Source organism: Carcharodon carcharias, chromosome 23 (assembly GCF_017639515.1).
Source record: "Carcharodon carcharias isolate sCarCar2 chromosome 23, sCarCar2.pri, whole genome shotgun sequence".
NCBI classification, from domain to species: Eukaryota; Metazoa; Chordata; class Chondrichthyes; order Lamniformes; family Lamnidae; genus Carcharodon; species Carcharodon carcharias.
The window spans coordinates 13,513,952-13,531,087 of NC_054489.1; the positions used below are offsets into that span (position 1 = coordinate 13,513,952).

Here is a 17,136-nt window from a genome sequence, read left to right on the forward strand (position 1 = left end):
TGTCTTCAGGGTGCTGCTGAGGGAAGGTACAATGCCGCATATGCCTCCAGCAGTCCACGATTGAGCAGATGATAGGCCTCCTAAAGATGAGGTTCAGGTGTTTGGACTGCTCTCTGGACCATCATTGTTTGCTGTGCCCTGCAAAACCTTGCACTACAAAGCCTTGGCTGAGGGACATTGGAGGACCGAGATGTCTCCTCCGACAAAGAGGATGGTGATGAGGATGGAGCTAACAAGGGCCAGGATGTAGCCAAGCCATGATGTCATTTAACATCAGTTGCGAGGAAACTAATAGAATCTATACTTGGCATGTATACCTTGACTATAGAAGACTGAGGGGTGATCTGGTTCAGCTGTTTAAAATGATAAACGGTTCTGATAAAATAGGGACTATTTCTTTTAGTGGGGTTCTCAAGAAGAAAGCAACATAATCTTAAAATCAGGGCGAGGTCATTCAGAAGCAAAGTCAGAAAGCCCTTTATCACATGAAGGGAGATCAAATCTGGAACTCTCTCCCCCCCAAAAAGCATTAGAGCTGGGGCAAGCAGAGCTTTCAAAACTGAGATAGATAAGGCTTTTTTGTTAGAGGAGAGATATGGAGTAAAGCTGGGTACTGTGAATGGAGTCACGGTATCGATCAGCCATGGCATAATTGGATGGCTCAAGGGGTGATTGGTTCACCTGTTTTGAATGTTCCTCTGTTTCCACCCTAGAGGCTTTAACACATAAAGGCTGATGTCTCACTGTACAACTTAGGTAGAGTTGTTCTGTCAAAGATGCTATCTTTTAGATTAAATTTTTTACCAAGGCATTTTATCTCCATGGAGCTTTGCAGTTGCAAGGTAAAATTTACAAGATAGGCAGAAAGTGTTGGAAGGCCATTGAACCAGGGGCCATTATAGCACAGCTCGATGACAGCAAATGCAGATATCACGGAGAACAGTCACGAGGACAAAACATTGTTTACTTTTTCTCTTCCGACTCAGAGATGATGAACTCAGTTACAGCATCCAATTACTATCCTGGTTAAAGTTAATCTTCAAGTCTGTTACGATTTAGTACTAGCTACTATACTGTAAGCATAATTGCTGAAACTGTTAAAAACAAGGATTTGTCATTAAGGACAATGTTGCAATTAAACAAAAAACCTTCTAAAACCATGAGACAATGTAAGATATTGTAGGAACACAATGTATGATACTGTAGGAACACAATGATTAGCTATGACCTCAAGGACAGATTAAAGAAAAACACTTATGGTAGCAAATGACATTTTCCTTAATTGGCAATAACTGAAGCTACCACTAAAGGTATAAAAAGGAGGACCGACTTTGGAAATAGCTAAAGTCTACAAGAAGCATTTAAAGAAGAGGTTGTATGCTCGTGTTGTTTTATATTTTCATATGTGTGCATGCTGTTTTGAAATCTGAGCCCCTCAATTTTTGGGTCTGAACTGAATTAGAGAAACTGATGCTAACTGACCTGAATTTACAGACTGATCAAATTCTTAAATTATGAATACTAGTTTTGTGGCTGACCACCACAAACAACTAGTAAACTAATTATATAAACAGTATCTGGTTTGAGACTTGGGAATGTTATGTAACAGCTGGAGCCTGATTTATAACAGGGAATTAATAAGTTAAGCTTTATCAGGCTACGTAAGTAGTGAATTGTTAGGTATGAATAAGGTGTCTGGAGTTCTTATGTTTAGTATCGGAGAATTTGAGTACAGTTGGTGTCTAAGAAACTGAGTTAAATGCAAGGCATTAATGAAGTTCGCCTTAAGGGGAAATTCTTGGGAGATTTGAGGTAGCCCTCCTTTGTCTGATTCGTTTTTTCAATTCGTTATTTTTAAGTTAAATTGTCGCAGCAAGTTTTATAGACCCAGAGGATATTTTACACAATCATTAACTGTACAAGAGTTAAAATAAAGTACAAAGGGAGTTTTGGAGTTCAGTTACAGGATAATGTTTTGTTTTAAATCAAGTCACATTATTTTAAAGCACTGCTTCTTTAAATTTGCATACTGGAAATTTGAAGCTTTTGCGGAGCTGACTTCAACCATCCACCTTCCCCAAATTTTTCAAAGTTTGCACAGTCAAGAAATAGTCTATTTTTCAATAAATTAGAACAGATAGTTCAACTTGGATGAACTGGATTAAGTTTTGTGGTGTACTTTTAGAGTCCGGTCACCGCAATCAAAAAAGACCCTTGTCCAGGGAAGTCCTGGAAGATCTGTCATCCAAGACAACAGGGATATTTTCGGATTGTTCTGTATTGACTGAACCCATGTCAAATTTACCTGCTTACAGCAGAGTTAATAAAATAAGGAGATTTGAACACCTCTCAACTACAAAAAGACGAAAGATTTAACAAAAACTGGAGATTAATATGAAACATACAAAGGTATGGCCTTGTGTAGAGATGGAACATAAATAAGAAACACTTTTTATTTTCTTTTAAATGTGATGAGCTAAAATTCTGTCTTTCTCAATTGGATTGGGTTTCACAGAAAAATGAAAATTAACTGCTTCTGCATATTTTAACACACTTGCATTTTCTAAGGATACAAGCTCTTCATAATTATAAAGTGTGCCTGTGGTATTGTCGATCAAGGTAGAAATGATGAAGGTTGGGGAAAACTTTTCTGCTGTCAAAGATAATGTTTGAACACAAGAAATCAAAGTGGAGCAGACAAGACCCACTTCAGGTTGGAATTTATTTGATAGAATTCATGTGTATTTGGTTAGGCAAATTATGCATTAATTGTATGATAATAATTGCATAAGTTTTATTTTTAAGTTAAATTGTCGCAGCAAGTTTTATAGACCCAGAGGATATTTTACACAATCATTAACTGTACAAGAGTTAAAATAAAGTACAAAGGGAGTTTTGGAGTTCAGTTACAGGATAATGTTTTGCTTTAAATCAAGTCACATTATTTTAAAGCACTGCTTCTTTAAATTTGCATACTGGAAATTTGAAGCTTTTGCGGAGCTGACTTCAACAATCCACCTTCCCCAAAGTTTTCAAAGTTTGCACAGTCAAGAAATAGTTTACCTCTAATTTCTATTCTCCTAATTGTTAAGAATTGAGATGTGCTTGAATATTTATTGATCTGTATTTTGCTAAATTGCAATGCTGAATGTAAAGAAATTACGCTGTCACAGGAGATTTTCTTTAAGTGTTAGTACTTAATTTGAATGGAGATTTACTAACTACACTCCCCGTGGTGGCAGAAAGAAATTAGAACATTGTCAAATGCATATTATGCTGATTAACCCATTCAAGGGCTCTCTAGAAGAGCCACAAAAGATTTCCTGTCCTTCACTGCAGGCTCTAATAGTTTTTCTGACTGAGTTCAGGAAAAGAAAGTGTGAATAAATCCCGAAGAAACATAAATCACCTAGGAATAACACCAAAAGAAATGCATAATGATATCAATGCACAATCCACTGAAAGTCAGGTAAGAATCCCAAGAATAGTTAATAGCTTCATCTTGGAGATGGCTGTGCCCATGCTTATATTGAACAATGAGAAGCATGTATTGTATAACCGGGAAACAACCTTAAGCACTGGGACCATGCACCGGGGGATAATCATAGATATCCAGGCACTTGCCAATCTTTTGATAAGATTGCTTGAAAGCACAGGAATGACTAGTTTTTGAGATCACATGTTATACGGTCTTGGTGTTTGCAGATATGATATGTTGTACGTGAGGCAACTAGTATGCAGAATCCATAATGAAGATGCACTAAGGGACAGGTCTCAGATTTGTTCATGTTGACATATTGATAACTCAATACATAAAAAGGATAATGTGGCTCAAGAGACAGAACAGACTGAGTTTCATGCTTTTAGAGCAGGATAAACATGCCATCTCTTTGCAATGTTTGTGTTGGCTGTAGTCAATGACAATTGAATGTAACCTCCACTTTTGCACCATACTTGGTATGGGGACAACCAAATTGTCTTGTATAAGATATATTGATGTCCGTGATCTAAGAGAGTACTGGAATATGCTGTGGTCTAAAATGATCTTTGTTTGTATAATATGCCTTTGTGAAGGCCACCTGTTTGCAGAATTTGAGAGGAAGCAAACTTTGGCTAGAACAAGCATTGAACACATGGTGCCATTTTTTAAACAATGAAACATTACTTGATGTTCTGCATGCTTTTGATCTCATCTGATTTAGATTATAAAACGGCCAAAGACTGTGGATCCAAATATTATTTCACAAACTCAAAAATAATCATATCGCCTCCAACAGTTATTTGGACATAGTCACAGGAGGTGGTAATGAGGACAGATGTCTTAAAGAAAGTTTGAGGTCTCAAGGGGCAACTCCCAGGTTTCCCAAGCCCTATGACTGTACATGCTGCAGCAACACTAGTGAACAGGAAGAGAATGTTTCATCTGAACGGAAAATTGGTAACAAAGAGCCAAAGAAGATTACCATTAGACTAATGAAGGGGAAAGTTAGAAGAAATTTTTTGCAGAGGATTATTAAAATATGTAGTGTTTTGGCACAAAAGCTCTTCAGCTAGAGGCTATAACATCGCTTAAAATGGAATTGGATAAATATTTGAAAAGGAACAATACGAAGGGGTATTAGAAAAAGGTAGGAAAATGGGATTAGCATAAAAGATCAATTTGAAGAACTAACAATGGCAAGTGTATGATGGGTCCAAATACCTCCTTCATGCCATAAGTTCTATGATTCTCTAATACTTACTTCTGCATTTAGTGGTATTTTAAGACTTATTCTCAAGAAGAGGATGTGTAAGGTAAATGTGCCAAACTACTGGAAAGGTAAACAGAACTAAAATAACTGGAAATGTGAGAAAGTGGTCATTTCCATGGAGTCAGAAGTCGAAGTGAGTTTTTTTGAACTTGCACTCCATAGGAGTTTGGAAGATGCCTGCCCAATGCCTTTGTCAAAGCTTCAATTAATGCAGTCACAAGGATGCGTATGAGTTGATTCACCTTGCAAATAAGCATCTGGTTTCTATTTGATATTCTTCCTGGTGTTCTAGCTGAGGATTCCGCACATGTAGGTGATAGCAGGTGTGCATCTTACTATTGCTGTGCACTTTGGCAACAGTAAATGCACAACACCTACGAACTAAGAATTCTCAAAAAGGTTGTAAGCCATCTTGCTGGAATTTTTTTTATTCATTCATGGGATGTGGCATCGCTGGCTAGGCCAGCATTCATTCCCCATCCCTAATGGCCCTTGAGAAGGTGGTTGTGAGCTGCCTTCTTGAACGGCTGAAGTCCATGTGATGTAGATATATCCAGACTGCTGTTAGGGAGCAAGTTGCAGGATGGTGAGTGGCTTGGAAGAGAACTTCCAGGTGGTGGTGTTCCCATGCGTCTGCTGCCCTTGTCCTTCTGGATGGTAGTGGTCGTGGGGTTTGGAAGGTGCTGTCTAAGGAGGCTTGGTGAGTTCCTGCAGTGCCTCTTGGTAGATGGCACACACTGCTGCCGTTGTTCATCAGTGGTGGAGGGAGTGAATGTTTGTGGATGGGGTGCCATTGAAGCAAGCTGCCTTGTCCTGAATGGTCCTGAAAGCTTCGAGTGTTGTTGGAGCTGCACTCATACAAGCAAGTGGAGAGTATTCCATCACACTCTTGACCTGTATCTTGGAGATGGTGAACAGGCTTTGGGGAGTCAGGTGGTGAGTTACTCTCACTGCTTAGAGTCATTGTACACATTCTTCACATCGAAACTCAGACAAAGGCAAGGTACTCAAAAGTACCTGGCACCCGAGGAACTGCACCTGATGAAGTTCAATGCCTTGAGGAAAGGTGGAAAAACTGAAGAGGGAAAATAATTTTGATCTATAGCAAGGTGATCAGACAGTAGGAAATTGCTACTTTATAACTGAACAGTAGCACAGGGTAATGCAAACAACTTCTCCTGTTTACTAATAACTTAAAACAAACTAAGATTTATCACATGGGGCTAATTAAGTACAAATGATCATTTAACAGTTGAGAAAATGTCACTTATATCAAATGTTTGGAATGTTTTAAATCAAGGAAATGAACCAGGAGTACAGTGTAGATTCAGTGAGAACAGGGATAATGGATGAGCATCAGAATTTTGGAGGAGCACAAGCTTATGGAGAGGGGACGATGAGAGGTCAGTGAGGAGAGCACTGGAATTGTTGAGTCTGGGGATAACAAAAGAATGGATGAGAGTTTAGACAACAGATGGGCTGAGGTAGAGGCAGATGACAGGCGACGTTACAGAATTGTCAATAGGCAAGCATTTTTTGTGATCGAAGAGGATATGGAGTTGGAAGCTCAGCTTCGAGTCAAATAAAATGCAGCAGTTGCAAACAGACCAATTCAGACTAAGATAGTGACCAGGGGACAGAATCAGTGGCTAGGAAATAAAGTTTGTTATGGGTGGGAAGACAACAACTTCAAGCTTGCCAATGTCAGATGTTGGATAAGCAGTCTGACAACCCAGAGGCAGCAGAGGTGTTATGAGTGGTGGGGAGGTAATGCTGGGTAACAGTGTACATGTAGAACCCGATATATTTTCGGATTAAGCCACCGATGGGCAGAGTGTAGATGAGAAATAGGAAGGAGGTCAATGATAGGAGCTTGAAGTCCCTGGATAGTGGTCAGGGGTGGAAACACTGTCTAGTTTCCTCTCTCAAATGCAGGGGAAAATTAAGTACCCTACATCCAACCCAGCTGAGGCCAACTCAAGTTAATTAATTCAGCATCGGTGATCGAAGCTAGGATCTTCATTAAACCATTGAAGGAACTCAAATCTGCCAAATATAGCTAATCAACTGCAATGCAATAAATGAAAAAATAAACCCATTATATTCTTTACCCTGGCACTTTGGCATAAATTACACTATAAAGCAGTTAAGAACATAAAGTTTACAGTTAACACTTGAATATATGAAAATGTACAAGTTGAACAGTTTGACATATCAAAACACTTTTGATTGTTAAAAGCATAAACTTGTTCCACAGACAAAAGAATCTAACATGACTTTTACTAAAAAGCATTTTGGCAGAGTTGTCAGAGAACTGCGCCAGAGGAGAAACGCAGATAAATTAGACTACACAGTCATGTCCAGTTACTTAGGAAACTGCAAATAATTTCCTAACATTCTTGTTACTTAAACCTCCTACAGTCAACACTCCTGCCCCCACCTCAATCTCAAGTTACTTGGCACCATTCAAATCAAAAATTCAAAGTGCCATCAACAATGTATTTAATGTTTAAATGAAGTTTTTGCTCCTCCACTTGAACCACAGTGTTGTTAAGGTGTTTGCCAAGAACTATCACTGTTTGTAAATCCGCCAATGGCAGCTCAAAGCCGATTCTGCCCCAAAGAAAATTGCTGAAAGACTCCATAAGCCAAAGGAATGCCTCCCTTTCAGCTCCATAAATGTGACAAGAGATTAAGTCATTGAAAAGAATCTTAATTTTTATTCTTCTTTCATTCAACAAAACATGTTGCTGCAGTTGTGGAAATCCATCAAACAGTCCTATTATGGCCAAATAAAAAGGGGCTTCTTTTCTACGTCTCTAGTTGAAGGAGTTTCTTTTATTTTAATCATTCACCTTGCATGTGACAGGAGTACGGTTACATTAATCCATTGTCTCAAAGGAAGGGGAGTAAAAAGCATAGTGAATGAGTCTGAAAGACCCATGAACTTATTCACTTCTTGAGAAAAACATGCTTTCTGTCAAATGTTACAACAGAGAATAAATGAAAGAGCTTGGATTATATTGCGCCTTACCACATTAATCCTAAAGCACTTCACATACAATTAATAGCTTTTTGAGGTGTAGTTACTGTTGCCATGTAGGTAAATATGGCAATCATTTTGCACACAGCAAGATCCCATAAACAGCAAATGATCAGCTAATCTATTTTTGGTTGAGGAAAGAATGTTGACCAGAACACCACCCTTGTTGTCTTTGAATGGCACCATCTAATCTTGAATGCCCACCTGAACAGTCAGACAAGGTATACATCTCATCTTAAGGATTGGATCTCCAACAGTGCTGCACGCCCTTATTAATACGCTAGAGTGTCAGCATATGTTAAGCATGGTTTGAACCCATAACCTTCTGACTCCTAAGTAGGAGTGTAAGTCACAGAGCTAACCAGGGAAAAATATCACACAGGTCATTCTTGTAACAGCCATGTGGTGATGAGCTGTACTGAAAGAGTTAAGTGCCATTTCCATAGTAGATCTCATAATAGTATTTGTAACATATACAAGTATGAGTCTCGTAATTACTTGACACGCACTAACCAAGTGTTCCTATGTAATATTTTTTCAGTGACCAATAATGGTTCAATTCGAAAGTCGGTCACCTGTCTGAACTAAATTACAATGGATTTCACGATGGAGGAATGGTTGGTGAAATGCCTTCAGAAGTGCAGAATTAAGTGCAGAAATATGGTGAGGGTAAAATTAGTCTTTAGGATGTAGGGATGCAGGTAACTTAATCCAAATCCTCTCCCCACACTCCACCCCAAAACTGGTATCCAATTTTCATAAGCTGTTTTCTTTACTGTAACTGATGTGACAGCACTACATGGCTAGTACAAGAGTGACCTCTATATTTTTCCCTAGTTGTCTCAGTTTATTCTTGTGCCTGGATTGTCAGTGACAATGTCATGTAACTCTTTAACTGTAATGAAAATAAGACAAATTGCAAGTAAAAGGCTCCAAAGAAAGAAATTCAGTGATCATACATGAGTTTTACAATACTAATGTGATTCAATGTCAGGCAAGTGATATAGATAAGGGCGGAGGGCGGGGGGGGGTGTGGGGGGAGAAGAGAGAGGAGGAGGAGGAGAGAGAGGGGGCGGGGGGCACACTGGGGCATACATTTAAAACCAAAATCTGGGGACTTGCGATTGGGTATGGGTGAGATTCCCTTCACAATAATGGATAATGAAGGCTCTAATATAACGGGAAAATTAATTTTAAGTTTGGGTCAGGTATATGTATTTTGGAATATCAGCACAAAGCAAATGTTTTTGGAAGTGTTAATTATGGTCCCTAAAGACTTCTGTGATGTAAGAATGCAGCTGATTGCAAACATCCCTTTTCCTGCCATCTGTTAATGTAAATGGCCCCTTCTGCACTGTAACAATTCTGTGATGTAGGTCAACTGCCCTTGTTCCCATGGTGACAGGGACCCACTTTTTTTGTGGGCTCAGGTACTCCCACTGATTCACCAGCACCCGTTCTGACTAGTGCCCTGGTGGATATTGACGCTGGATGAAAAAGTAAACAGTGAAGAACAGCAACAGGAGGGCACTATTGCACCACTCTCCTGAATCTGGCATAGCAAAGTGAAAATATCTCAGGTCTTATCTCGTACCTTGCATCCTTCGCAAGCGCTGACTCCATAGTGGTAACCTGATGACTTGTCTTGGCAGACGAAGCAGGGTTTGTATACGCGTGGAGGAGGGGGTGGGGAAGGTGGACTGGGCACAATCTCCTCTGAGCTAGTGCTCTGTGTTTCAATGGCTGAAATACAAAATAAAAGAAAAATAACAGCCTGAATTTAAATTTAAAAGGAATTCAACAACATTTAACGTTTCCACTGCACTCAAGTCACACAAACTACAACAATTATAGGAAAGAGGAACTTGAAACAGTCAGAGGGCATATTTAGATAATGTGTCGTTTTGGCAAAGTATTATACAGTATGATGGGAAGTGGAAGCTGATTATTAGCCATTGAATTGACATCATCCAGTAAATCCTACGCTTTGCAGGGAATTAGATTTAAAGGGGGAGTGGGTTGGAGAATGCGGATTAACGTTTTTTCTCCAATCCTCATTTGATTTCCATCATGAAAATGTTAACAAAATGTATGCATACCCAACATGAAGTGCAGTATGTGGGCCATCAAGTTACCATGATTTCTACAGTCTAACGATATTTAGTGCATCTTTTCAATTTTATCCTGCCTCGTGCAACAGAAAAAAATGATTACACTTGCATTTATTTTCAATATACCTTAATTTTTTTTGTGTTGCCAGATATTTTCTACTTTCTTCTATTAATCAATAGAACAATAAAACCTTAAGTGCTAACAATCAGTAAGATTATGATATAATTCTATCAAAATTCATCAGGATACTTCAGCAGCTGTTAGTCTACTCAATCACTTGTTTGCCTATGCCTTTGTTTCCTAACCCTCCCCCTCCATGGCCGTTCCCTAGTAAGGCCCCCATCTTCACTACCTTAAGTCCAAGGGCACAGACTTTAATGTATGTAGTGCACAACTGGTTTAGGCATTAATAGATCTGGGTGGACCAAATCATGGGCTACCAAGACCTGATCCCCTCTGACAAAAAAATGTTCACTACTCTGGGATCATCCAGGAATGTAAAGATGACTCCTGGCTTCTCTTCTTCACCTTCAATAGTCTCCCTAAACTTCGTTCCCCTTTTCACTCCACCCTCACTTCCAACAACAAGTGCTAGATAATGAAGGCTCATCAACTTCTTAGTCACTACTCACCACTCTCTGGCTAAAGAAGTTTCTCCTCATCTCTGTTCTAAAAGGGCGTCCCTTTACTCAGAGGCTGTGCCCTCGAGTCCTAGTCTCTCCTATTAATGGAAACATCTTCCCCACGTCCACTCTATCCAGGCCTTTCAGTATTCTGTAAGTTTCAATTGGATCACCCCTCATCCTTCTAAACTCCATCGAGTATAGACCCAGAGTCCTCAAACGTTCTTCATATGTTAAGCCTTTCCTGGGATCATTCTCATGAACCTCCTCTGAACCCTCTCCAGGGCCAGCACATCCTTCCTGAGATACGGGGCCCAAAATTGCTCACAATATTCTAAATGTGGTCTGACCAGAGCCTTATAAAGCCTCAGCAGCACATCCCTGCTTTTATATTCTAGTCCTCTTGAAATAAATGCCAACTGCATTTGCCTTCCTAACTACCGACTCAACCTGCAAAGTTAACTTATACCTTTCTCTAGTTTCTCTACTATCTTCCAAGGGGCCCTCCACACTCTATGTTGACCACAATACCCATCTCCTGCTCTGAATGATGTAAGGGCGGAAATAGTGGAGGTCTCTGGTCACCATCTTTTAAGCCTCTTTGCATATGGAGTGGTGCCAGAGAACCAGCGAATTACATCCCTGTTCGGAAATGGGGAGAAGGTTGAACCTGGGAAGTACTGACTTACATTGGCTCCTTGTCCACCAATACCTCAAATTTAAAATTCACATTCTACTTTTTGAATCTCTCCATGGCCTTGCTACTCCTCCTCCCTGCAATTTTATTTATCTCTGCAACCTTCCAAGCTAATCTACCAAATGGGAATATCCTTTTTAAAGGAATGCTTTCTTAGGTCTGGAGCCCAGGGGTCAAATGCTGAACAGCACAAACTGACAGAAGGAAGTATACAGTATAAGGCAGCTTTGTATAAGTTGGTAAAAGTCTGAAGTATGGGATCCTATTAACACTTAGTGGCTGCCATTTCTAGTTATTAGTCAACATAACCACTTCAAAATCCCTGCCTCAATTCCTTGATTATAGTCTTTACAGCTGTTGGCAAGCTACAGAATCATAGCAAGATCTAGACATTCAAAATTACTGTGGGAGGGATGGAAAAACTGTTATTACACTTCTTCTTAAATCTTACTGACAACGAGGGAAGAAATGTTAGATAAAAAACACACCGGGTGGCATTCACCAAGCTGGGCTGTAGTCCTGTGGCTTTGAATCTGAGAACAAAACACTGATGGGAAATACTGCTGCAACTGGATCATCCACCAAATATTCCTGCTGTACTAAGATTTGACAAGAGGCGAGCAACTGAAGAGAAACACCAAATGAAATAACTAGGGGAACATTTTCTCCATTTACTACTTGTAGTAAAATTGTGAACCTGTACACAAAGAGCACGCTTGCAAATTTGCTTCAAATCACAAGTTAAAATAATTCCCCGCCTGGCACAAACAATTGTCATACCCCGATCACTGGTAGTACTCACACCTCAGAGTTAGAAAGTCATGATTTCGTGCTCACTCCAGCACCTTCTACACCTAATCTATACTGATACTCGGCACAGTACTGAGCTAAGGCTAGTGGAAGTATTGCATTATCGCAAGTGCCATCTTTCAGGTTGAAACATTAAACTGACGCCCTGTCTGTCTTCTCAAACGGAGGTAAAATATCCCAGGGCATATTTTGAAGGGGCGCAGGGGGCATTTTTCTGGTGTCCTGGTCAACTTCATTCTGCAATCAGCAGCCCCTTAGCACAGATTATTTATCTCACCACTGTTGGTGGGACCTCGCTCTGTGCAAACAGGCTTCTGCGTTTCCCTACATCAAAAACACAAATCACACTTCAAAAGTACTTCATTGGCTTTGAAGCGCTTTTGGACATCTGAACTCATGAAAGCCACAATATAAAACAAGCTCTTTCTTTCTTTATGTGAAAGAAGGGCCCATCAATGCCCATTAGATACTGTAACCTTGAGCACCAAAGAGGCAGGGCATAGTCATCATTGACAAAGATAAAATTTCAGCAGTTTGCTACTCAGTTTGCTTTCACCTGTCCTGTTTGAATCTGGAAGCCCCGATATTACACAAAATTGCTATGAAAACCAGCTGGCACCTGCAATTTACCTAGAATTTACAAATTCTAAAGAAAGCCACACTCACACGCCAAGCTCCAACTTAAATCCCAATTAATTTGAATGCACTGAAGATTAAGAACGTAAGATACAGCAGCAGGATTGGACCAAAATCTGATCTTCAGCTTCAATACCACCTTCCCATCCACTTCCCAGATCCCTTGATTTCGAGAAACCAAAATCCTGTTTATATCAGCCTTAAATATACTCAATAATGGAGCATCCATAACTATCTGGGCTAGAGAATTCCAAAGATTCACAACACTGTGAGTGAAGAAATTTCTCCTCATCTCAGTCCTAAATGATCGGCCCCTTATCCAGAGACTGCTTCCCCCTGTTCTAGATCCCCCAGCTAAGGGGGACACCTTCTCAGTGTCTACCCTATCGAGCCCCTTCAGAATTTTGTATATTTCAATGAGATCACCTCTCATTCTTCTAAACTCCAGAGTATATAGACCCAATTTACTCAGCCTCTCATCGTAGAACAAACCCCCTCACCCCAGGAACCAATCTAGTGAGGTTGAACATATAGATCCAGTCTTGGTTTGAAACTACTCTTCTTTCAATAATTGCTTATTCTGACTTCAACTGTACTTGCTTCCTCTGTGTCTGCTGTTATGTTGCCTCTATGTCTAATCTTCTTCTGTAAGCCTAGGCAGTGAGTTTCAGCAGGCTATTCACCCATTTGGAGAGCGTAACAGACAACACTGGCCTTGCTTTCACCGAACGTTTTCCAGCAGGAATCATTAGACAGTGACCAGCAGCATGGTTAATTTTTAACCTTCCTTCTCCAGGAGCAGCTGAAGCAGCAGCCCAAAGCTGAACCAACCTGGATCAAACAACTCAGCGCTGCTCAGATATCAAAACCTGGCATGTATGGCTTGGTGCTTCTCTATGTTAAATCATTTACAAAGTTATAAAATCCTGAGGGCTGCAACTACCCATAACATACAGCACAGAAATGGGCCATTTGGTCCAACCAGGTCATGCCAGCATTTACCCTCCACTTGAGCCAAGACTGTCACTCCATAAATAGTCAGCTGTGAATTGACAAAAATAGCACAAAAATAAATTATAGGTTTAATGAATACTGGACAAATCCTTGCTCAGGTCAGTTGAAGTAGGTCACCCTTGTTTTTATATTTTTAGCTGCTTTCTTTTTTAAATACTGGCAAAAATACCAAAACGGAAGTGATCTACCAGAGTAAAGAAGCCCGTAGGACATACAAGTTTCTGCAGGCAACAGCTTCAGAAACTCAGACTATAAACAAAGAACAAATAAACAGAAATGGAAAATAATTCACCAACTGAAAGTTGATCACTATCTGCTTTGACTTTCAAGTTCTTTCACATCTTATTTTTTGCAAAATGATTCTTGGGAAAATAAATCTCAACAGCACAGTATGTTATAAATTTTGCTGCTTATCATGCACTGAACTCCAAGGGAGTGTGACTGCACTGCATTTGACTAATGGAGCTTATCCCTCACATATCAGGATAGTGAAGGTTGGCTCAGCATTTGAAAATCCAGAACATGGGCTTCCTTGATGGCTCAATGATTTTATTCAGCAAAGTAGCTAAGCCATCAGAAATGTCCGAGGTTTGAACCCTGATCTGTGCTGAGTGGTCAAACTCAGCTAGGTGATGCAAATAACCCCAGTGCATCTCAGTCAAGAAGGGAGAAATCAGCTAGGCTACCTGCTTTCCATTGACACTATATGGAAGTGTACATTGGTGGTTATCAGGTGGGGACAAGGTCAGATACCACTCCTCCCCAACCAAAGTAAAATAACCTAGTGAGACTTCAATTTTAAGGCAGAGGTAGATTGACTCCGTTGTTAGCCAAGAATCTAAGGCTGTCGGGGGTAGGTGGGAACGTTGAGGCCACAATCAAATCAGCGCATGATCTCATTGAATAGTGGAGCAGGCTTAAGGGGCCGAATGGCCTACTTCTGCTCCTAATTCCTATGCTTATATATATGTTCTTGTAAAGGTTCACACATGAATATTAGATCGTGCCATGGAATTGTAATTCAACAAGGAGTAATTGCCTTTGGAGAGAACAGGAGATAAGACAAAGGGGGAGGGGGGCATGGATAAAAATTGGCAAAGAGTCTGTGGTTGCAATATATAATTTGAAATAAATTCCAGACATGTTACTTTACTCCGACATTCCTCCAGAAAATTGAGATGTTTCCTGATGCAATAATTCAATTATTAGACTGCAATGTAGTCAAAGACTATCTAGTTACATGTCTTCAGTTTACTTTGATTATCCTCACTGAAAATTATCGACCTAGTTTTCCACCTTACATCATCCAAGAATGGGTTTGCACCATGAACACGGATATTTATATTGTACAATGCTGTGATATTGAGTTCTCCCCAGACCCCATGGAGAGAAAGCAGGAACATGGCATTGAGATAGAGGATCAGCCATGATCATATTCAATGGTGGAGCAGGCTCGAAGGGCCAAACGGCCTACTCCTGCTCCTAGTTTCAACGTTTCTCACCTCTCCAAATGGTAATGATCCCTGGTTAAATTTTAAACGGTCCTGCTTATAGTAGAATTATCACTCACGCATGTTTTGCATCAGACCTGCAAGCACAGGCTGGTCCAATGACATCACTTAACTTTAACATGCACAACATAATCAAGTGCAGCCAAACACATTGCTTACAGTGTAACTGAGGTCCAGCATTCTTAGGACACAAAAGGAATGTGCAATAACATGTTCAAATAGCAGTGAGGGAATGTTGCGATGATTTCATGTGTGCCCAATTAATACTTCATCTAACCCATAGGCTTTTCATTTCTATTACAATAGAAATAACTATCTTGTGTAGCGCAAAGATACACTCTGCAGCCACACTTTTTGCCAACATACTAAAACGCAACAATGTGCGTAAATGGAATAGGTCTTTCATGATCCAACTGTGTTCTTAGCAAACATTTCCAACTGGCCCAGGCTGGCAAGGGAGGAGAATAAAATTAGCCAGATTGCCACTAATGATCGCTATCCAGCAAACTGCACTACAAGTGCCCATGTGCAGTGAATAGGTGAGGGCAAGTTTAGCTGTGATGCTTTTAACAGTCAAATGGCTGCCTGACTATCATTCTCGGGGCCCGATAATGAGTGAGGGCAGAGGCAGCAAAAAAGTGGAGAAAATTGGAAAACAAATGTAGGTTTTGAAAATATGACTGTTACTAAAGCATTTTCCTCAGAAAGTTATTACTGGAAAAAGCCACATCAGATGCACTCAACCATGCTGGAGAAAATGGGAAAAAAATGTTGTTCTTTATATTTTTGCACTGTTTTGCTGACATCCTATGTTGCATTGACAGCAAATATGGAAAAGGTACCTATGACCTTGGAGCACGTGACATCAAGAAATCCATCTATTAGTTTACTACTGGTTCAATGCTATTGCATTACTGTCAAATTTTCGAATATGCTCTTTGAGAAGTTATCCCAGGAGAAATGCCTGTTCACTTAGTGAAGATACAGGTCAGGCGTAAATAATCGGTCTAAATTTGTTAGTAGGATTTTGGCTCCAGCTGCTGTAGTCTTCCCGTAGGGATTAAGAGCTACGTGACTTGTGCGCGATGTCTGGTAAATATCAGTGTATAACAGATGAGGGAAGGGCGGTAATGAACTCAGGGCAGAGCCTGCAGTGTTCTTTTCCAAATGTTTATCAGTGTAGAACGTTGGAAAGCATGCAACAATAAAAAATGTACACAAGCCCAGAACCAGCAGAGAAAATCTGCACTTTCATCAATCCCTTACTGACTGAGAATAAATTTTGTAGGAGCATGCACATTATAAATAAGTGTTCTCAGTCAGAAATATTTAGGTTTCTCAAACAGTACCGAATGTTAATGTTTCTTTCTCCCATTTCCAATTATTCCAGGCAGGCGACTTGCACTGTACATTTTTCCTATAACAGCCAAGACAGTGTAGGATATCGGCCTGCCAACCACCAATGATACTCTCTAAGCGATTGTCAAAATGTGCGTGAGAGGATGTGTTATCAATTTGTCCTTATATCAGTTTCTGCTTGATGTCTCATTTAGTGGGCAAGCTGGAAGGTGCAGGAATTCACCCAAAGACTCAAAAGTGACAGAATTAGTAATGAAGCCTGGAGATAATGTAGGAGTGTTAAGCTAACCCAATATCTAGGTAAGCGCACTACCTATGTGGTAATGAATTTACAGACTAGTAACTCCCAGGATTAACCCCTGGCCCGTACTGATCTTAACTGAGGCGACTGTAGGGATGCTTCAAATGGTCTCACCTACCTTGGGTTAGGAAAGGAGAATGGAATCGCCAGAATTCTCACTGGTGCTCGTGATGTGGAGATGCCGGCACTAACGTACACATACTAAGGCATGAGGTGAGGACAGGATAAGGCTCAGATGTGACGCGCTCACAGTTGAATAGGCTAAAGGGACTCACTCCC

The 17,136-nt window shown here is 40.2% G+C and overlaps 1 protein-coding gene across 13 annotated transcripts in view; it reads right to left on the reverse strand.

Annotated features, from left to right (window-relative positions):
* Positions 1-17,136, reverse strand: part of raraa (retinoic acid receptor, alpha a) — a 533,901-nt gene that overhangs the window by 75,085 nt on the left and 441,680 nt on the right. For 12 of the 13 annotated variants that reach the window (XM_041173626.1, XM_041173629.1, XM_041173624.1 and 9 more), the window contains one exon: positions 9,389-9,537. The exons of the other annotated variant lie outside the window; for it this stretch is intronic. In XM_041173626.1, the coding sequence (XP_041029560.1) occupies positions 9,389-9,537 (149 nt within the window). The remainder of the gene's footprint in view (positions 1-9,388; positions 9,538-17,136) is intronic. 13 annotated transcript variants of the gene reach the window in all.